Below are 22713 nucleotides of genomic sequence, written 5' to 3' on the forward strand. Positions count from 1 at the left end.
TGTGTTACCTCAGCATCTATTTCAATGATCTTTGCCTCCTCCTTATGGTATATTCTTGAATTGTCAGTTGAATAATATAAAAGGCAAGAGTCTCCTTCACTACACAACCTGAAGAACGAAGATCATTAGTTTTTTTAAAAGCGCCAACATATCCTGCAGCATACAAAAAACAAACAAGAAAGCCTGGGACCATTTTGCCAGCACAAAAAAATAAAAAATAAAAGAAGAGGATCTAAACATTCCATAACAAGGCCTAAATAAAAGTATACAAAGTACTTTACAATAATAAACAAATAGTGAAAAAAGGAAATTATATGCACCCTTCAACCACCCCACTGCGCCAATCAATATACAAACCCCCAAAAAAGCAGCTACTTAAAAAATGTGAATGATATGTGGAAAAACTCTGAATTCTGAGCGCTAAGTGCAAAAATTATTTTGAACAATCCTAAATAAATGTGAGAATAAATCTGTGACAAAATATACACATACTAAACTATAATAAATATATGTGAGAAGTGAAAAAATATAATAATAAAAAAACAATATAAATAATAAAATGTTCCAAGAAAAAAAAAACGTTCATCCAGTAATAAAAATGATCATTTTAACAAGACAAGTCCATAAGTGATTAAACTCCAAGTGATTAGACTTAAAGTGTCCAAAAAAAATCTTAAAGCGGATGTAAACCCATCTATTTGATAGTTTAAAAAAACAGTTAACATTCCCGGCATGCCGGAAATGCTAGATGTCACATTTGCTTGTGCTCTCAACCAAACTGTCAAACCATCCAATGGCTGGTGTCATAACTGATCACATGTGCAGCATTGTGGCTGTTGCAGATTAAAGAGAGGCCAAGATGACAGCTTCCTTGGCTGAAAACAATAGGAGGGTTTACTTCCACTTTAAACAATCTTGCTTGAAACCTTTCACCACACCATAGTGCTCAGTGACTCCACACCCAAAGGAATTGCGCTTACCAATAGAATATGCCTTGCATTCGCATGCTTGGCAATAGAGCTGAATTGCTGAATAAATCTCCAAACAAAATAATTCCACCAGTGTTCCCATAAATCAGAAGTTGCTCCACATGAAAAAGTAAAAGTGGCTTCAATAGTGAAGTGTATTAAAACTAATTTATTAAAAACGGTAAAAAAAACCTTCACACGTTGCACTCACATTTAGCAAAACAAATAGGGGCACTTCAACAATGAACTCTGCAGTGGGCTTCAAGCCACAGACAATTTCGCAATAAGCTTGTTGTATTATGGTCTCGGCGGACCTAAAGTAAACCGTCAGTCTCACCCCCTGCTCCGTTCATTCCACTCTTCACTTCAAAGCACTACACACATGGTGGTCGGTATTCCGGCATACCAGGAAAACGTTCGGAATACCGACCACCATGTGTGTAGTGCTTTGAAGTGAAGAGTGGAACGAACGGAGCAGGGGGTGAGACTGACGGTTTACCTTAGGTCCGCCGATAATACAACAAGCTTATTGCGAAATTGCGCTGTGCCTTCATATCTGCATGTCGGCGGGACCTTACTATCTGCCACACACAAGGGCTGTTACACTTCCCTCTATCAATCTGGGATTCTACAACCATCCACAGGGAGTTGTGATAGTTCCCTTCACGGGACATCTACATGCCGACGGACTGATGTTAACTTCTCCTCATCTGGATTCAGCACTGGCATCGTTGTACACATTTTTATATCAGTATCATACTTAGCTACATGTTTTTATGACTGCTTTTGTTACCATTTGGTATTACTCGCACCATTTTTACAGTTTATGTAGCTACATTGATTTTATCTCCAGTGCAATATTTATTTTGTTACCTACTTGAAGACTATAAAAGTTTTAATGCTATTCCCATCGAGCGCTGCCTTTGTGTGTTTTTTGTATCCTGCTATCCATTTTTCCAGTGGTTGGTAGCTGCATTGGGAATCAGCCTGCAAGGAGGAGATCAGCTAAAAGTAGTTGGATCTGTATGTGCGTTATAATTAATCGAAATTAGTCGATTAATCGAACACAAAGATTTTGATCAGTAACAGCCCTACTTTTTTGTCTAAAATGTCACATTTTGTATCTATGGTGGGTACCCCCTCTGCCACAGACACAGCTTATGCCTTCATAAAGGAGATAGTAATGCTCCATGGCCTGCCCAAAAACATTGTCTGAGGAGTACAATTTATCTCCAGATTTTGGAGAACTCTTAGCAGAGCCTTAGACATTGACATCTACTTATCCTCAGCCTACAACCACCAAATCAACGACCAGACGGAAAGAACCAAACAACCCTTGGAGCAATACCTTTGGTGTTTTCACACAAGATAATTGGGTATCTCTGTTACCCTGTGCTGAATTTACTTACAATAACTCAGTTCATGCTACCCCAACCAGACTCCATTTTGGGCCAACTATGGATATCATCTATTTTTTTTACTTGACATTTTGCCAGAAACTCCTGTACCCATAGTCCAAGACAGATCAACCTCCATCCTAGCCAACCATAGGGTTCTTCAGGAGACCATTTATAATGCTCAGGAAGGAGGGGAAACAAAGTTTTGAAAGTGGGAGACAGGGTCTGGCCATCTATGGCTAACTTAAAACTCCCTTGCCCCTCGCAGAAGCTAGGTCCAAGATTCATTGGGCTACTGGAAATAAGGAGAGCACTGTCAGGAGACTAGCCAGAGGAGAGTTGCCCGTAGGCCTGGCACAGTGGCCAACCTCCAATATGGTCGTGCTTGCACGAATGCACGCACAAATATTGTGAATGCACGTTTGCAATGGCAAACACAATGCAGGTCAGAACATGGCCCCCTCTGGCCTTTAAAGGTGTGAATGTGGCACAGACATTGCCGACTGGTCTTCAGCTTCCTGTTCCTGTGTGTGCTTATGCTTCTGATCACCTGTTACTGGCCTGCCCATGCCCTTACCTGCTGCTTCAGCCTGCAATAGCTACTTGCCGTATCCAGCCTGCTGCACTTTCCACTGCAGCCTGTTTCCTGCTGCAGGCCGCACCATTATCAGCTCTACTCGGTCCTACTGCTCACCTGATCTGGTATCCACCTGAGGAGATATCTCCACACCTGCATCCCTCTGTGGCATAGCCGGCAACCTCTGCTTTTTGGGCTTTGTGTTTCCCGCTTCCACCTTCAGGGACACCAAGTGCTCAGTCGCAAGGAGAAACCGCTCAGCATTTCGACTTCAGGACCAGGTACGTGACACATGGAGGTGATCAGTCTGTGGCACTACTGAGGTGTTATGGAAGCCCAGGTTGCTTTAATAGTAGCCTCCAGCTTGTCTGCATTGTTGGGTTTGGTGTCTCTCACCTTCTCCTCTTGACAATACCTCACAGATTTTCTATGGCAGGCATGTCCAAAGTCCAGCCCATGGGACAATTGTGGCCCACGTTCCGGTTAAATGTGGCCCCACGTGTAATTTGGATATATATACGTCGTTTGTGGCTCCCAACGAATCCTTAAGCGATTCGTTGGGGGGCCACAAACAATATATACCATAGTTATCGTTCTGGCAGCCTCGGAGGGGACAGGGAGGGGGTGGGACAAGTGTGGTCAGATTACATACAGGAAAATCTCTGGTTTACTCGGCGGCCTCTGTAATATAAAGTCCAGTTTCCTGGGCTGGCATTGGGCGACTGTTCTGTCTATCATAGAAGGTGGGACTTTGTATTAAAGAGGCCGACGACTAAACAGGAGATTCCCCTGTATGTAATCTGTTGACGCTCATCCCGCCCCTCTCCCAGTACCCTCCAAGGCTGCAGATGGGCAAGGATCAGGCTGCACTGATGGCAATAATGAGGCTGCATTCATGGCACTTCTAAGGCTGCATTCGGAGGCTGCATTCATGGCAATGGTGAGGCTGCAGATGAGCACTGACCCTTATTTTGCTTCACAGTTCTTTAATTTAAAATTGTATGTTTTTCCCTGAATCTTCCCTCTTAAAGTGAAGGTGCGTGTTATACGCCAATAAATACGGTATATCCACATTACACGCCCGAGCTCATCCTTAGGACTCTTTACCACACACACAGCCACAAAGGCAAGATAATTGTTGTTGGGCAGTGTGTTAGTTAATTTGCATGGTTCAAAAAATGTCAGGCAAAACGTTTGGCCCTCCCGCATGTTCACTTCATCAAATCTGGCAATCTTTGAAAAAAGTTTAGACACCCCTGTTCTATGGGGTTTAGGTCAGGTGAGTTTGCTTGCCAATTAAAGAGGAAGTAAACCCCGATGGGTTTTACTTCCTCTTTTGTTCACTAAAAACCCTGCAAATTAAAAGGACAATGGGCTAGTATGTGTCGTATACTAGCCCATTATGTGACACTTGTCTGCAAATAAATCCAGCGCTGTCCCCTGTACAGGCTGCGCCCATCTTCTCTCTTGCCCCTCTTCCTTCCGGGGCTGCGGATTCCGGCTCTGATTGGCCAGAGCCGCCGGCAACGGCACAGTGTAACTGAAGCAACGGCAAGTGCACATGTGCCGATGAGTTTGACACATGCAGATACAGGGTTTAGGACGTATCCAGGCTAGCTACAGGTAAGCCTATAATAAGGCTTACATGTAGCAGTGATACCCATGATCATTAAACCAGGTATTTGTACTTTTGACAGTGTGGGTTTTGACAGTGTGGGCATGTACCAAGTCCTGCTGGAAAATAAAATCAGCATCTCCATAAAGCTTTTCAGCACAGGAAAGCATGAAGTGCTCTAGAATTTCCTGGATTTCCGTCGTATCTTAGGCTGCAATTTCATGCTGGCCACTAGGTGGCGCTTCCGTTTGTTTACGCAAGGAATATGCAAATTACTATTTACGTCGATTCAGAAACGAACGACCGCACCGGCGCTTTTTTTTTTACGTCGTTTGCGTTTGGCTTTTTCCGGCGTATAGTTACCCCTGCTATATGAGGCGTAGCTAATGTTAAGTATGGCCGTCGTTCCCACGACGAAATTTGAAATTTTTACATCGTTTGCGTAAGTCGGTCGCGAATATGGCTGGACGTAATAAATTCGTTCACATCGAAAGCATGACGATTTTCCGACATCATTTGGAGCATGCGCACTGGGATTCAGTCGCGCCCGGCGCATGCGCAGTTCGTTTGGCGCGGGGACGCGCTTGATTTAAATGATACACGCCCCCTATCCGCCGAATTTGAATTCCGCCGGGTGATTTACGCTACGCCGCCTCAACTTTACAGGCAAGTGCTTTGTGAATAAAGCACTTGCCTGAAAAACTTGCGGCGGCGTAACGTAAATGACATACGTTACGCCAATATAAAGATCCGCTCTCCTATCTGAATCGGGGCTTGTGCCTCTCCACTCTTCCTCCAGACACTGGGACCTGAATTTCCAAATGAAATGCAAAATTTTCTTTCATTTGAAAAAGAGGACTTTGGACCACTGAGCAACAGTTCTGTCCTTTTTCGCCCTAGCCCAGGTAAGATGCTTCAGACATTGACTCTTGTTCAGGAGTAGCTTGACACAAGGAAAGCAACAGTTGTAGCCTATGTCCTGGATACGTCTGTGTGTGGTGGCTCTTGAAGCAATGACACCAGCCGCAGTCCACTCCCAAATTCTTGAATGGCCTTTGCTTCCCAATCTTCTCAAGGCTGCTTGTGCACCTTTTCCTACCACTCAACTCTCCACTCTTGGATACAGCACTCTGAACAGCCAGCTACTTTAGCAATGACCTTTGGAGACTTACCCTCCTTGTGGAGTGTGTCAATAATTGTTTTCTGGACAGCTGTCAAGTCAGCAATCTTCCCCATGATTGTATATGTAACAAACTGAACCAGACTAATGCCGCGTACACACGGTCGGAATTTCCGACAACAAATGTTCGATGGGAGCTTGTTGTCGTAAATTCCGACCGTGTGTAGGCTCCAACAGACATTTATAAATACTGACAAATCCCTGGATCTTCCCAGAATCTAAGAAACTCCACCGTTCAGAAGAGGAGGAGACAAATGGATTGCCCAATAGTGTGATATCGTTTTTAAAAATGAACAATTTTTATTAACATTTCACAGGGTACTCACAATTTGGTAGAAGGGTTAATACACATAAAACATAAAAAGGCGCGCTCCAGATGACGTCAGATCGACGAAACCGGTAGAGCTACCCTAAGCTACAGCACGTTTTTATGTTTTATGTGTATTAACCCTTCTACCAAATTGTGAGTACCCTGTGAAATGTTAATAAAAATTGTTCATTTTTAAAAACGATATCACACTATTGGGCAATCCATTTGTCTCCTCCTCTTCTGAACGGTGGAGTTTCTTAGATTCTGGGAAGATCCAGGGATTTGTCAGTATTTATACTGTGAACGCCTGTTACCCCTGTAGGGGTTCAAGTATCTGGTGAGTGCGGGACCATAGGGAGCGAGCACGTTTTTTTTGCACAGAAGATTTATACCTACGTTGCTCTCACGTGGAAGAAGCACACCGCACTTTTAATAATTTATTTATTTATTTATTTTTTGCATGGAATTTTTTTGCATAAAGACTCTTTTTTCACTTACAGTATGGAAACTGTTTGTTGAAAGCACACTGCACTATATATATATTTATATTTATTGATTCACTCAATTTTGCATGAAGCAGAGATGGAATGAGTTTCCAGCACTAGAACACTTTTTGATTTTACTTGCTTTTTGAATTGTTTGTTATTTGGATCACCACAAACATTTTTGTTTTTTTGTTCTGGTTTTGTTTTGGCTTCATTATATCACCCATACAACATTTATTAATTTTTGACCTTTAATCTACACTTAAGGTTGGCGCCACCACCTGCTTTTCATTATTTCACACTTTTTCTCCATTTGTGGGGATTTTTCTGCAGGGGCAGCCCCTCACACTTATTATATTATATACCTAATTATATTTAAATATTCTGTAGCGCAGATTCACATTTTTCTTTTTTACATCCAACAGACATTTGCTGTCGGGATTTCCGACAACAAAAATTTGAGAGCTGGTTCTCAAATTTTCTGAAAACAAAATCCGTTCTCGTAAATTCCGATCGTGTGTGGGCAATTCCGAAGCACAAAATTCCACGCATGCTCTGAATCAAGTACAAGACAGAAACGTTCGGTCTGGTAAAACTAGCATTCGTAATGGAGATAGCACATTTGTCATGCTGTAACGGACTGAAAAACATGAGGATGAAAAGCGCGAATCGTCTCTCACCAAACTTCTACTAACATGACTGGTATTGAACTTCCCTTTTATAGTGCCATCGCACGTCACCGCGTTTTTGGCGTTCGGAATTACCGATAACATTTGTGTGACCGTGTGTATGCAAGACAAGTTTGAGCCAACATCCATCGGAAAAAAATTCTCGGTTTTGTTGTCGGAATTTTCGATTATCTGTATAAGAGACCATTTAAAAGCTCAGGAAATCTTTACAAGTGTTTTTGCGTTAACTGATTAGAGTGTAACACCATGGGGTTGATTTACTAAAGGCAAAATGACTATGCATGTTGCAAAGTGCAGTTGCTCCAGAGCTTAGTAAATAAGGTAAAGCTTCGCTTTGAAAAGAATGCCCAAGAATGCCCAATCGCCTGCAAGGAAAATAAAAAAAACAGCATTTTTTCCTTGCACATAATTGGATGCTGGAAGTTGGCAGATCTTCTGCTCATTTACTAAGCTCTGGAGCAGCTTCTCTTGAAAAATCTACTTGCCTTTAGTAAATCAACCCCCATGAGTCTACAATATTAAACTTTTTTTTACAATTGTCTGAAATACAGAATTTAGGGTTTTCACTAGCTGTAAGCCACAATCATCAAAATAAATAAATGCATCACTCTGTGTGTAATTTATATAATATATCACTTTTTGAATTTAATTACTGAAATAAATACAATTTCTGATGATATTCCACATTTTTGAGATGCACCTGTATGTGTGTGTGTATATATACACATTGCTCAGCGTAAATGAGTACACCCCCAAAAGAACTTTCAGAAAAAAATTGACTTTCCTTTCAGAATCAACAGTTTCCATGGGACACTATACTACAAAATACTCCCACAAATGCAGGCTTTTGCTTTCAACCAAGATTTGTTAATTTGCACATACACACTTTTGAAGTGCCTAAGTGTGTAATGAGGATGGAGGGGGTGCTGATGAGGGCAGAGGGTGGGAGCAGCTGCTAGCTCCGAGTGCCTTGCAGAATCCCCTGTACTATGGAGGAGCAACGACCGAGCAGTGACTATACACTGGAGCGGCCGGAGGACTTACATCTGTTGCCGGGATTCCCCGCTACTTCCCCATTCTTCCCTAGTCGTACTCACCGTGATTCGTGACACGCCATGACTCCCGTATGACCCCCGTGTACCAAGTGTGTAACAAATGTGCCGCGAGTGGCGGGAACTGCCGTGATCACGATCATCGCGATCAAGTGTCTAGTGCTACTACGGTAATACCTTCTCACCCATTTGTATACCCGTCTATATCCGTCTTCCGCTTTACCTGCACTTCTCATCTGGGAGGTGAGATGAGCGACGAGCTGTGTGTGGTGAGGAGGATCAAGCGGGTTTGCGGTTTAGAAGAGAAAATGTTTAAAATGAATCCCTGCAGCCTTGCATGAGGGACGGATGGCTTTAGTACTAACTATTAGCCATTGGAAATGGAGGCATTATCCCTGATATTAGTACTGGCGCTGGCCAGTAAGCCCTTGTCCCCCTACCCACTTCTCTCGCAAATAAGTGATGGTACTGACGGTTTCAACATTGGTGACATCTCTGTATTATTTCCCTATGCAATCTTTTTCTATTGGAATGAGGCTAAATTCTGCTACCTTGTAGTCGAGTAAATAAGCGGTTGCATAGAAAACGCTGGAAGTTACAGATCGCATACATCTTAGAGGCAATTGAAGTGTTATCTATACGTTCCAAACCAGTAAAAGGGGTGAATCTTGTCTTTTCCTCAATAATTTATGAGTAAAAAGAACTGAGTGTTAAATTCTGAGAACTGAGTTGGACAATACTCGGACTGGTAACATTTTGTATTTATAAATACCTCCCCCCCTTCTACTGTCTGGTTAAGAAGATACTGATTCAATATCTAAATTCTAATACTTTCAGCCTAAGGACAATTATTAAATTGAGCCTGTCAAACACTTAAAGCGGTCCTCCACCCTAAAGTGGAGTCCCGCTGATCGGAACCCTCCCCCCCTCCGGTGTCACATTTGACACCTTTCAGGGGGGAGGGGGGTGCAGACACCTGTCTAAAGACAGGTATCTGCACCCACTTCCGGCCACACGCTACGGGCGAAAGACGGGCATTCCGTCACATCCCGTCTGTCGCCCGTTGTGTGCTGGGAACACTCGGCTCCCAGCACACAGCGTGTGAGCCAATCGGCGGGCGCAGCGCGACTCGCGCATGCGCCGTAGGGAACCGGGCAGTGAAGCCGCAGCGCTTCACTTCCTGGTTCCCTCACCGTGGATGGAGGGGGGAGCAGCAGGGTGACGAGCGATCGGCTCATCCTCTGCTGCGATCACCGCTGGACTCCAGGACAGGTAAGTGTCCTTATATTAAAAGTCAGCAGCTGCAGTATTTGTAGCTGCTAGCTTTTAATATATTGTTTTAGTGGCACATCCGCTTTAACCCACAGTTATATTTTGGCAAATAAGGGTAATAATGCAGACAGGACAGATATATATATATACATTTTTTTTTCCGGATAGGAAGGAGGTTTAACAAGGATGAGGGGAAGGCCTGTAAGGTGGGCTACAGCAAACCCGCCAAAAATAAGTGCTAGCCCGAGTACAAAATATATGATAAAAAATACAGCTAAAGATAGCCTGGAAAAAATGGCATCAATAAAGAAAAAAGTCGCAGAGAATATGCAGAAAACTGGGCTCAAAAGACAATCAGAAATGATAGAAATGGCAAGGCCATCTACAACAGCAGAGGAAGAAGACGAGGACTATGAGGAGAATTGAACTGCAGGAGACCAACTCCCCACTAAAAGAGAAATAGCAAAAATGTTTGCCAGAATGGAAACAGTAATGCACAAAATGGAATCTTCTCTTAAAGGAGAAATGGAACTTGTGACGGTATTACAATGATATCCCTGTCAACGTTCCCTTCTTCCCATAACGAAAATCACCCCAATATTCCACGAGGAGGAATATCCCTGGAGTCGCCCAGAAAGCCACACATGCCAAGCTTACTGCTGGAACAACACAGTTTAATGGTTTTCTTCTCAGCTTTTTATACAGTCCAAGACATTCAAGCAACAATGAAATCTCCACCCCCCCCCTAATCACACACTAAGGCTAATTACTAAAACATTCCAGACAGGTCGGCACCGACCGACAATTATCATGTCTAATCACTGCACATTCCTTAAACAGCATAACAACAAACCACCTTCACACCCTGAGTTTCCTAAGCAGACATTTCGTCCCTGCATGCAGCTTGACACCTAGTAACACCTCTGAGTATCAAAAGGTTTTTAGACAGCGTTATCACACAATTACAGGCCTTTCAAAAGCTAGCCTTATTTAACATATGAACAGTGTTCACAGAGAGAGATGAATCACACATGAAACACCTGTTACCTCTAACCCACAGCATTAAATTAGCAGGGAGAATTAAACTGAGACATATAGGCAATTGCATCACAATGGCCCCCCTTTTTCTCCCTGCTCCGGCAAACCCGGTTGGACCTTCCCTGGTCCAGTAGGGTTGACGGGTTCAGAGCTTTCAGTCCGAGGTTAACTCCGTTTGGCGTAACTGACCTCCCTTGGCAACTGCTTCCGACTTGGGTATGTCAACGAGTCGTCAGATCACACGCCGGTCAGTCCAAGTCTTTGTGCGATCTGCAGAGTCACCAGAAGTCAGTGTGAAGACGGCGAATGGGTCTGTGCGCCGCCATCTAGGTGTCCCGCTATGGGAGGGGGCAGGTTATGGCTCTGAAGTGACAATCACAGGAGATTCATAAAAAGAAAAAGTTATATTTGTTGAAATGCTGTAGCACTGGTGCTCAGAGTCCGGGGGGGGGTCAGTGCCCCATAGGGTCAGCCACCCTCTGCTCCCTCCGCAGCCGCCGGTTCTCCTCTTTGAGCTTCTCCAGCTCCATCTCCAGTTCATGGAGCCTGGGGGGGGTCACCCCGCTGTGACCTCAGGTGGTTGTTCTCCTCCTCCATGCGGCTTATGCACTCCTCCAGCTCCATGTACTCACGGATCAGCTCCTGCTTGCTCATGTCCTGCAGGCTCTCCACGTGGTCCTTCATCATCAGGAACTAGGTGGTGGTGTAAGGGGCCACCGGTGGGCCCTTGGCGAACATCTCGGCCCGCATCTGGGACGCCCGCTGCGACTCCCTCTCCTCCAGTCGCTTCTTCTCCTCCCAGGTCAGCTTGTTATACGGCTTCCAGGACCTCTTCTTCTTGGAGGGTGGCCGGCGGTGCCTCTTTCTGCCCAGCTCCCTCCAGGGCCCCTCCGGCTCAGGGCTGGCGCCCATGACCAGCTCACAATGGTGTTCCCTGTTGTCCGTAATAACAGATTGTATCATGAGGGCTTCGTAAGGGGTGCCCAATGGTTCTTCCCGACCCAGCTCCTGGGGATCCCAAGCCGAGTCTACACAATGGGCTGCTGCTGGTGGGCGGTACCCAGGTTGAGACCAATTTGACCTGGTGTTGTCATTCATGGGGCAATTCTGCTTGAAGTGACCCAGCTGTTTGCACCGGAAGCAGCGTTGTCCTCCTGGTCTAGCTCCATTAATTCTGCTATGATGACCCGCTTGGTTTTGTTGCTAGCAATCCTTCCACGAACTTCCAGTAGTTCTTCCAGTGTCTGCTTGGAATCCGGGTGTAAAGGAGAGTAGAAGGGAAAATCCCGCTGCTGCCAACCAGTTGTGACAGTATTACAATGATATCCCCGTCAACGTTCCCTTCTTCCCATAACGAAAATCACCCCAATATTCCACGAGGAGGAATATCCCTGGAGTCGCCCAGAAAGCCACACATGCCAAGCTTACTGCTGGAACAACACAATTATCATGTCTAATCACTGCACATTCCTTAAACAGCATAACAACAAACCACCTTCACACCCTGAGTTTCCTAGGCAGACATTTCGTCCCTGCATGCAGCTTGACACCTAGTAACACCTCTGAGTATCAAAAGGTTTTTAGACAGCGTTATCACACAATTACAGGCCTTTCAAAAGCTAGCCTTATTTAACATATGAACAGTGTTCACAGAGAGAGATGAATCACACATGAAACACCTGTTACCTCTAACCCACAGCATTAACCACTTAAGGACCAGCCCATGTACATATACGTCCACAATATGGCACGTACAGGCACATGGGCGTATGGGTACGTCCTCGCCTATTAGCGGGTGGGGGGTCCGATCGGGACCCCCCCGCTACATGCGGCGGTCGGGTCCGCTCGGGGAGCGATCCGGGACCACGGCGCGGCTATTTGTTTATAGCCGCTCCGTCGCGATCGCTCCCCGGAGCTGAAGAACGAGGAGAGCCGTGTGTAAACACGGCTTCCCCGTCCTTCACTATGGCGGCGCATCGATCGCGTCATTCCCTTTATAGGGAAGACACGATCGATGACGTCATTCCTACAGCCACACCCCCAAACAGTTGTAAACACATACTAGGTGCACCCTAACTCCTACAGCGCCACCTGTGGTTAACTCCCAAACTGCAACTGTCATTTTCACAATAAAGAATGCAATTTAAATGCATTTTTTGCTGTGAAAATGACAATGGTCCCAAAAATGTGTCAAAATTGTCCGAAGTGTCCGCCATAATGTCGCAGTCACGAAAAAAATTGCTGATCGCCGCCATTAGTAGTAAAAAAAAAATAAAAAATAAAAATGCAATAAAACTATCCCCTATTTTGTAAACACTATAAATTTTGCGCAAACCAATCGATAAACGCTTATTGCGATTTTTTTTACTAAAAATAGGTAGAAGAATACGTATCGGCCTAAACTGAGGAAAAAAAATGTTTTTATATATGTTTTTGGGGGATATTTATTACAGCAAAAAGTAAAAAATATTGCTTTTTTTTCAAAATTGTCGCTCTATTTTTGTTTATAGCGCAAAAACTAAAAACCGCAGATGTGATCAAATACCACCAAAAGAAAGCTCTATTTGTGGGGAAAAAAGGACGCCAATTTTGTTTGGGAGCCACGTCGCACGACCGCGCAATTGTCTGTTAAAGCGACGCAGTCCCGAACTGTAAAAACACCTTGGGTCTTTAGGCTGCATATTGGTCCGGGGCTTAAGTGGTTAAATTAGCAGGGAGAATTAAACTGAGACATATAGGCAATTGCATCACAGAACTAATACACAAAGACATGAACCATATTCTGAGGAGAGTGGAAGAAACAGAAGAAAAAATAGATGCCCAGGCAGCAGAGGTAAAAGAATTAAAAGATCAGATGAAAGATACAGAAAGAACAAAAAGGTATATGAAATATAGGCTGGAAGATCAGGAAAATTGCAATAGAAGGAAAAACCTGAGAAGGAAAAACCTGAAAAGCAGAGGATTGCCAGATGAACAAGTGGAAGATCTACAGGAGAAAAATTATAAAATATTTGGGCAGATGTTAGGTAAAACAGCAACAAACAAAATAAAACTTGAAAGATTATCGGATAAGAAAACCGTCAGGAGTGGCGGATGAACTGCCGAGAGATGTAATTGTGCGATTTCACAACTTTCAAGACAAAGAGCAGATCCGTTCATGTCTAAAATCTAAGGGTCATGTTAAATTCGAAGACTATTAAAACCTTTATTGGAGAAATTAAAGCGGCAGGACATTCAGTATTTTTGGGGCTTTCCAGCCTGCTTAGTTGGACTTTAAGATTCCACTTTAAGATTCCCTGAGGATATGGTGAACTTCTGTAAAAGGCTGAATATCCCAGAGACAGAGATCCCAGGCTGGTGGGAAAAAGAGCAAATGAGGCCGAATTCAGAACAGCAGTCTTGGCATCTGATCCCAAGAAAAAACAAATAGTAATTAACAATAAGAGTAATAGGGGGAAGATGAGAAGAGAAGAAAACGAAGAGAGGTGGGAGGGAGGAAGATGGGATGGTATATAGAGGGGGGAAAGGGGAGGGGGGAGGAGGGGAAAGGTTAAGGGGTACGGCCACTATAGAATACCGTAGAAAAGGGGAAAGTTGCGGGCACAGGGGACCTTCCAATATGGGAGGACAAATGCTCCTAAACAAAGTCTATCCAGAATCCAACCTCGAGGGGGGAGAACCGTAGGGCCAGATGGAGGAGGGCCACGAATCTATAGGCATGTAGGAGGCCAATAGCCCCCATGACAGGGGTGAGGGGGAAGGGAGGTTAGGGTGGGTGCGGGTGGGTGACCTCTATGAAAACTTATAAGAAGGCGTTAGCTTTAGAGGGCTACCTCATAATATTCAATGTAAAAATTAATATTATATCATACAATGTCCGTGGAATGAATGCCCCCATCAAAATTGCAAACATAAGGGAATTCTTTTTTTAAAAGCTGATGTGATATTTTTACAGGAAACTCATCTGAGTATGGGCACAAGTCGCAGAATTACCTCAGATGAATTCCCCCTGTGGTTTTATGCAGACTCCCCTATTTCTCGTGCTAAAGGAGTGGCCATAGGGTTCGCTAGGGGTGCTTGGTTCACTTTGGAAGAAAGGAGGGCAGACCAGGAGGGTCGCTTTCTATTTCTAAGGGGGAACCTGAATGAGACCGAGATCTCACTGGTGAACGTTTATGGACCAAATAAAAAGTCTGCTCAATACTTGGCGGGAATAGTGGAAGAGCTCATGAACTTTAGGACAGGAGGGGTTATCATGGGAGGGGATTTCAATGTATGTCTAGATCCAAAATTAGATAGCACGTCACATGCACAGGGCATCGGAATGGGTCAGAGGAATAAATTAAAAAAGAAGATGTACCATTATCAACTGGTAGATGCATGGAGATCACAACATATGAGACTAAGACTATACATTCCGCTCCCCGGTGCATGGGACCGGGGTACACTAGAATTGATTATTTCCTGGTAGAGCATAGGCTATTAGATCTAGTGGAAGACACAAATTGGAATCTCAACATTCTCTGATCACGCACCAATCGCACTGCAATTGAAAATAGGAGAGAGAAAATAGGAAATATAACTGGAGGTTGAATGAAGAACTTTTATTAGACAAAGAGTTGGAGAAGAGAATAAAGAAGGAATTAGAACATTTTTTTAAGGAGAACAGCAAAGAGGGAATGTCCGAGGCGATAATTTGGGAAACCCATAAGGTTTATATTAGGGGTATCTTAATTAAAGAGGGAGCTGAAAAAAATAAAATAAAGAGAAAAAAAAAAATCTAACGAAATAAATCTTTGAATTAGACAACTACATAAAGAAACTGGTCAGAGGGATCTTTTATTGAATCTTAGTATTAAAAGAGAGAAAATGAGAGGAGCAATTGAACAGGAATCCCGAATAGCTCTAAGTTTGGTTAAGAAAGAAAGATACCAATGGGGTAATAAGGCGGGGAAATACTTGGCGAATGTACTAAAAAAAAAAAAAAAAACAGCTAACTATATAGAGAGAATACAGACAAATACTGGAGAAATAAGATTTAAGACTTCAGATATCATTAAAAACTTTCAGGAATTTTATGGGAAACTCTATGCAATTCATAAGAATAGCACTAAAGAAGAGGTAAAACAAAAAGGAGGAGAAAATTAAATTATATCTGAGGGAATTAGATTAAAATAAAATTCCAGAAAATAAACTCAATAATCTCCTAACTCTTATAACAGAAGAAGAAATATCTAAAATTATTCAAGAATTACCTAAAGGGAAAAGCCCCGGTCCCGACACTCTGACTATACTGTATCATAAAAAAAATTCTGACATACTAACCCCCAAATTATGTTCCTACTTCAACGGGATTGGAGAGAAGTGGGAGATGAGGAAAGAGGCTTTAGAAGCTTTAAAGGGTCACTAAAGGAAAAAATGTTTTTGCCTCAAATTAATGTCTGCAAGGTAGACAGAATAGTGTAATGATTCTGTTAAAAAATGAGTAAATACCGATTAAATTCCTTCATCTATATCACCTCCGGCATTCTAGTTTCTGTTCTCTTATTTACTTCCTGGTTTGCATCGTTTGTTCATGCAAGAACTACATTTCCCAGTATGAATTGCGGCACGCCCAGTAATTCACACCTCCTTGAAGTCTCTAACACGTAGAGAGCGTCCTGCCGCACAGATGTAGTTCCCAGGAGGGGGTGAGCACATTACTGACCACCGCATGTAAAGCCTCCCATCACGGTGGTCAGTAAAATCAGACAAGCAGGAAGTGAACAGAACAGAGGAGAAAAAGCAACTTCTGAACAAAAACGAACAATGAGGAAGTGAAAAGAGGAATGTCTGCAGGTAAAGGATGCTTATTATGAAAAAAAAATTCTTCCTTTACAACCCCTTTAATAACTAATTCCTAAAGAGGGTAAAGAAAACTCCCTATGCTCCAGTTATAGACCAATTTCGCTCCTTAATATCGACTTAAAGATATTTTCAAAAATTCTCGCCAACAGGATGAAAAAAGTAATGAAGGGTGTGGTCCACATGGACCAAGATGGATTTATCACAGGGAGGGAAGGAAGAGATGATGGAATTTGATCCCTCCTGGTTATAGAGGAAATTAGGAAAAGTGGAGCCCCGGGACTACTCCTGTCAATAGACGCCGAAAAGGCTTTTGACAGGGTAGACTGGGGCTTCATGCAGTACACATTAGAGACGATTGAAGTGGGACCCAGAATGAGAAGATGGATAAGATCACTATACAATAGACCTACAGCAAGAATCAAAGTTAATGGAACCATCTCAGAACCCTTCGAAATGGAAAATGGCACCCGACAGGGGTACCCCTTGTCACCGCTGTTGTTCACTCTCACATTAGTACCCCTGTTAAGGGGGATAAGGCGAAATGTGGATATTAAAAGGGATAACACTAGGAGGAGAGCAGCATAAATGTGCCGCCTATGCAGACGATATATTGTTTTATGTAACAAACCCCAGGATAACCCTGCCTAATCTAATGAAAACTATCAAAGAATACGGCAGGATATCCAATTTTAAGATAAATCCAGCCAAATCTGAAATATTGAGCCTAAACATCCCTAAAATAGAAAGATGCGCTCTGCAGGAAGACTTCCCATTTGGCTGGAAAAAAGAACTAAAATATCTGGGAATCAGGCTAGCAACTTCCATGGAGACCTTATACAAGATTAAATGTTATCCCATTGTTAAACGAGGTCAAAGATGAACTAAACAGAATTGCACCATGACAATTATCCTGGAGCGGAAGAAAAAATATCTTTAAAATGATAATATTACCAAAAAATTGTTTATAAATTGCAGATGCTCCCAATTCCAATTCCACAAGCATATTTTAAAAAATTACAGTCAATGTTTCTTAAATGTATCTGGAGAGGGAAAAAAACACGTATCAAACTACCATTATTGACTAAAGATAAGGCACAAGGGAGGTTAGGGGCACCCGAAATAAGAAAGTACCACCATGCGATCTTAATATCACGAATAGTGGATTGGGTTAAAAATAATATAGAAAAAAGGTGGGTAAATATGGAAATTAAAATGAGTAAAATAGCACTGAGGAAATTAATATGGGTCCCGGCACAGTATAGAGAAATTTGTTCTTAAGCTCACTATATCACGAGACACGCACTAAAACTATGGGATCAGATGCACAAGAAAGAAAAATGGGATTATAATTCACCCTTTATACCTTTAACTGACAAAAAAAAATTCCACCGGGGGAAAAAAAAAAGTTGCAAGGCAAATGGATAATTAAAGATAATATCCAATTAAAAGATGTTATGGAGCAAAACAAGCTACTAACACTTCAGGAATTAAAAAATAAAAAGGATATGATTCTGATTGATGAATGGCGGTACACGCAATTAAAACACTTTTTCGAAAGTCTCCCCCAGCCTATTAGATCAGAAGCAAATCTTCGGCCTTTTGAAAAATTATGTGTGAGTAAGACCGAAAAAGGGACAATCTCTAAGATCTATAAAATCTTAAACGTTTCAAAATTGCAGATCGTCCCGCCATACATCAAGAAATGGGAGGAGGAGTTGGGTTCAGGTGTAAATGAATACGAGATCAGTCAGTTAATAAAGAGAGTTCACGTGACGTTGGTAAACAATAATATTATGGAACAGAACTATAAATGCCTGGTACGCTGGTACCTTACACTGGATAAGGTACATAAGTATTCAGGAACCACATCACAGCTATGTTGGAGAGGTTGCAATGAAATCGGAACTATGGCTCATATCTGGTGGTCCTGTCCCAAAATTAAAAAAATATTGGGGGGAGATTAGACAAAAAAATTTGAGAAATATCAAATGATGATCTCCCAGATGATCCGTGGGTTTGTGTGCTACACAGGTCCCAAATGTCTACTAAAGAGTACCTAAAGACACTAAATTCCACAGTTCTTGAACGCGGCAAAGAATCAAATATCTTGTAATTGGCAAGAACTGGAGAGACCATCATTGAGAAGGTGGTGTAACAAAGTAGTCGAAATTTACAATATGGAATACCTAAGATTTAGGGATGGAGAAAAATGGGAGGAGTTTGAAGAGAAGTGGAAGGACTGGAAAGGGTACAAGTTTACGATGGAATATACAGAAATTATGAGCGCCCAATACATCATTTAACGGTATGAGGTAGCGTTCTGGAGAGATAGAGAAGGTGGAAAGCCGGTGTTAGCAGGGAAGAGAGAGGTCGGGAGGGAAGGTTTTTACCTTTACTGAGACACAGATGTATTAGTAACCTTTTGATAAGATGGGCACTAGGCACCCAAAAGATGAGTATTGGAAAAATAATAAAGAAATAAGAATTTAATATTTGCACGCACACATTTTTTTTTTCAAGACCATGTTGCAAAAATGAATACACCCCAAAGAAAGTCTTAAGAGGAATGCAGGCTCTTGTCATCAGGATGAATTGAAAAAAACAAATGAAATAGATGGTATTTGATGTCAATAAAAATTAAATAAACTGGACTGGAATCAACCATCTTTACCCACAAAAAGAGAATAGATTTAAGTAACCAACACAGTACTATCCCTTTTTAATGGCGTGAAGTGCAAGTAACTCCCATTTCGGAGTGAAGTTCTGCTTTAAGTCAGAGCTGCCTACTAAAAATACCAGAAATCTGGTGATCTTAAATTGACTATTTCAAGTGACATTTATCTTCACATTATGACAGTGAGACCTCCCCTCACCATTGTTCTCTATGTGCCCTGTTTACGCCACAACACCAGTATCACATGCAGATTTTTTTCTGTGCAGGAATCGGCAAAGTGTGCGTAGTTTTTGGTTGAAAGAGATTGAATTTTTTTTCCACCCCAACTATGTAACTATGACCAAAAATATTCTTTAAAAAGGTGATTTCTAAACAATTGTTATAAATTATTGCACAGCATTTTTTCCACGAATAACATTTTCTATTGCCCATCTGTAAATATATCTCTTTGGATAGCTATAATGCTTTTTAATGCTTCCATTTATTCAGTAAATTACTTTATCAAAAGTACAGCATATAAATTGCATCTCCAGCAAATGCATTTGTCCCTGTCCTTGATTAGACCTTTGTGTTGAAATCTAGCAGCAATGAGCAGGACTGACCTTGCAATATTTCCTCTGAGAAATCTTATCTGTGAGTGTTTCTCCAGCTCCACGGAGCAGTCAATCACACTTCCATTCTCCCATCTTGTTGGGACACCAAATACACTGCAAGCTTTTTCAGCTGAAAAAACAAAAAAGTGAACTGTTAAAGCCCAAAGTGTTTTTCTCATGCTACGATAAATTTACTGTAGAACAGTTTCACAAAAAGAGTCTCCACAGCAACCACTTTAACAGTGTTGTGATTGCAGCTTATATTATAGTGATTTCAAACAATACTAAAGTGCAAGAATGATCATATGGTAATAAACATGCTGAAAATTAAATGAAAGGGATTCAAACCAACTTTTTTTTGTGCGTGCTTTTTCTTTTAAATTCTGCGTTATGCCCTACCTATAGGTTTGACCTTACAAACTTTTCTCAGCCTCAAGCCCCTACAGTCTTTGCTTAGCATCTTAGGAGGTAAATACTGGGGGCCTTGGAAGTTTTAATTTACGCATATGATAGACTTTGTAAGACACTGATTTCCTAGCTTTCAAGAGCGTATAGATAACCAAGATCAATAGGCTCTGTCCATCAGTTCCTCAGTTTACTACAGCCAGGTCGTTAAAGGTTGTAAAATGGTAATTGGGACAGAAGATGTGAAAATGTGGAACAGACTCCCTCCAGAGGTGGTTCTGGCCAGCTCAGTAGATTGCTTTAAGAAAGGCCTGGATTCTTTCCTAAATGTACAGAATATATCAGTTTGTAAATGGATAGAAAACTGGCTGAAAGACAGAATTCAGAGAGTCGTGGTTAATGATTCTTACTCTGAATGGTCCAATGTTATGAGTGGTGTACCCCAAGGTTCAGTGCTGGGACCCTTACTTTTCAATATATTTATAAATGATATTGGGTCTGAGATCAAAAGTAACATTTCTGTCTTTGCAGATGACACCAAGCTATGCAGTGGAATAACGTCCCTACAGGATGTCTCCAATTTACAAGCCGACCTCAATGCTCTGTCTGATTGGGCGACTAAGTGGCAGATGAGGTTTAATGTAGATAAATGTAAAGTTATGCACTTGGGGGCTAAGAATATGCATGCATCATACATACTAGGGGGAGTACAACTGGGGGGATCTGTAGTGGAGAAGGATCTGGGGGTTTTAGTTGATCATAAGCTCAATAATGGCATGCAATGCCAAGCTGCGGTTTCCAAAGCGAGCAAAGTCCTTTCTTGTATTAAGAGAGGTATGGACTCCAGAGACAGAGATATAATTTTGCCCCTGTACAAATCATTAGTAAGACCTCATCTGGAATATGCAGTTCAGTTTTGGGCACCAGTTCTCAAAAAGGATATAGGAGAACTGGAGAAAGTGCAGAGAAGAGCAACCAAACTGATAAGAGGCATGGAGGAGCTCAGCTATGAGGAAAGAGTAGAGGAACTAAATTTATTCACTCTTGAGAAGAGGAGAATAATGGGGGATATGATCAACATGTACAAATATATAAGAGGTCCATACAGTGAACTTGGTGTTGAGTTATTCACTTTACGGTCATCACTGAGGACAAGGGGGCACTCTTTACGTCTAGAGGAAAAGAGATTTCACCTCCAAATACGGAAAGGTTTTTTCACAGTAAGAGCTGTGAAAATGTGGAACAGACTCCCTCCAGAGGTGGTTCTGGCCAGCTCAGTAGATTGCTTTAAGAAAGGTCTGGATTCTTTCCTAAATGTACAGAATATAACTGAGTATTGTTTTTTGTGTTTTTTTGTGGTTGAACTGGATGGACTTGTGTCTTTTTTCAACCTGACTAACCATGTAACTAACTATGTAACTGAGTACTAGGATTTGTAGGTAAAGTTGATCCAGGGTAAATCCGATTGCCTCTTGGGGGATCAGGAAGGAATTTTTTCCCCTGCTGTAGCAAATTGGATCATGCTCTGCTGGGGTTTTTTGCCTTCCTCTGGATCAACTGTGGGTATGGAGTTGGGTGTATAGGATTGTACTGTGTTTTTTATTTTGTTTTTTTATTTTTTGTGGTTGAACTGGATGGACTTGTGTCTTTTTTCAACCTGACTAACTATGTAACTATGTAAGATCCAGGTGATCTAGAGAGCCCCCTGGAGAGTTTGCCAGGATTCGCCAAGGTCTGAATACCACACCTTTCTGGGCCAGCTTGGTGCAATTAGAATTACCAGAATGCTCTCCACATCTATCCTATGTGGAGCAGGTGAAATAGGAATTTCAGAGGGGGAAAGGTGTGGATCAGAATGTACCAATTCCATGGAGTCACCAGAACATCCACTGCAAAAGACTAAAGCAGGGGTTTTCAATTACAATTCGCCGAGGTCCGGTCAGTAAATTTTCTTCTAGCAGAGGTCCAATTATCAGGTCGGTTCCCTGTCACGCATTTTCGCATGTGCCAAACCACATATTGCAGAAGCACCATGCGGCTTGGAGCGGCGCAATTTTTTTTTAAAAAGGGTCAAGGACTTCTTTCTCTCGGTTTCTTGTGGGTAGTGCAGCCCATTAAAATTGACTGATCCACCCACGACTAAGGATGAGCTCAGGCATGTTCGCAACTCCACGTGCCTGCGCCCGCCAGTAAGCCGACACTCTGCAGCGCTAATCACCGGCAGCAAGACATTTCCCGATCCGCAGCTGCACAGATCAAGACATGCCTCACTACCTGTGATTAGCACTGCAGAGTGTCAGCTTCCTAGCGGGCTCGGGCACGTGGAGTTGCGAACACACCTGAGCTCATCCTTACCCACGATGTGTGCACCTAACGCACAGATCTTGTATGGCAGACATGGAAAGTGCCATGGGCGCCATAAGAAGGGGGCGCTCATGAGCCATGTCTTTTTCTTGAGGAGCTGCCGAAAATCTATTCCAGCATCTCTGTCAATGCAAACTCAGACACTGGACAGGAGCTGCCAGGATCCTGCAGATGGGGAGAAGAAGTGTGCGGCGGATACTGAGGGCACCCCAGCCCTGGACGACTTTACTGAGAATTCAGCTTATGC

General features: G+C 42.6%; 1 protein-coding gene across 1 annotated transcript in view; it reads right to left on the reverse strand.

Moving 5' to 3' along the window:
- Positions 1-22713, reverse strand: part of RIOX1 (ribosomal oxygenase 1) — a 178822-nt gene that overhangs the window by 15942 nt on the left and 140167 nt on the right. Inside the window, exons 12-13 of the mRNA XM_040350758.1 lie at positions 19707-19827; positions 9-108 (exon numbers count right to left, since the gene is read on the reverse strand). Coding sequence (XP_040206692.1) covers positions 9-108; positions 19707-19827 — 221 coding nt within the window. The remainder of the gene's footprint in view (positions 1-8; positions 109-19706; positions 19828-22713) is intronic.

This window comes from Rana temporaria, chromosome 4 (genome assembly GCF_905171775.1).
Source record: "Rana temporaria chromosome 4, aRanTem1.1, whole genome shotgun sequence".
NCBI lineage: Eukaryota > Metazoa > Chordata > Amphibia > Anura > Ranidae > Rana > Rana temporaria.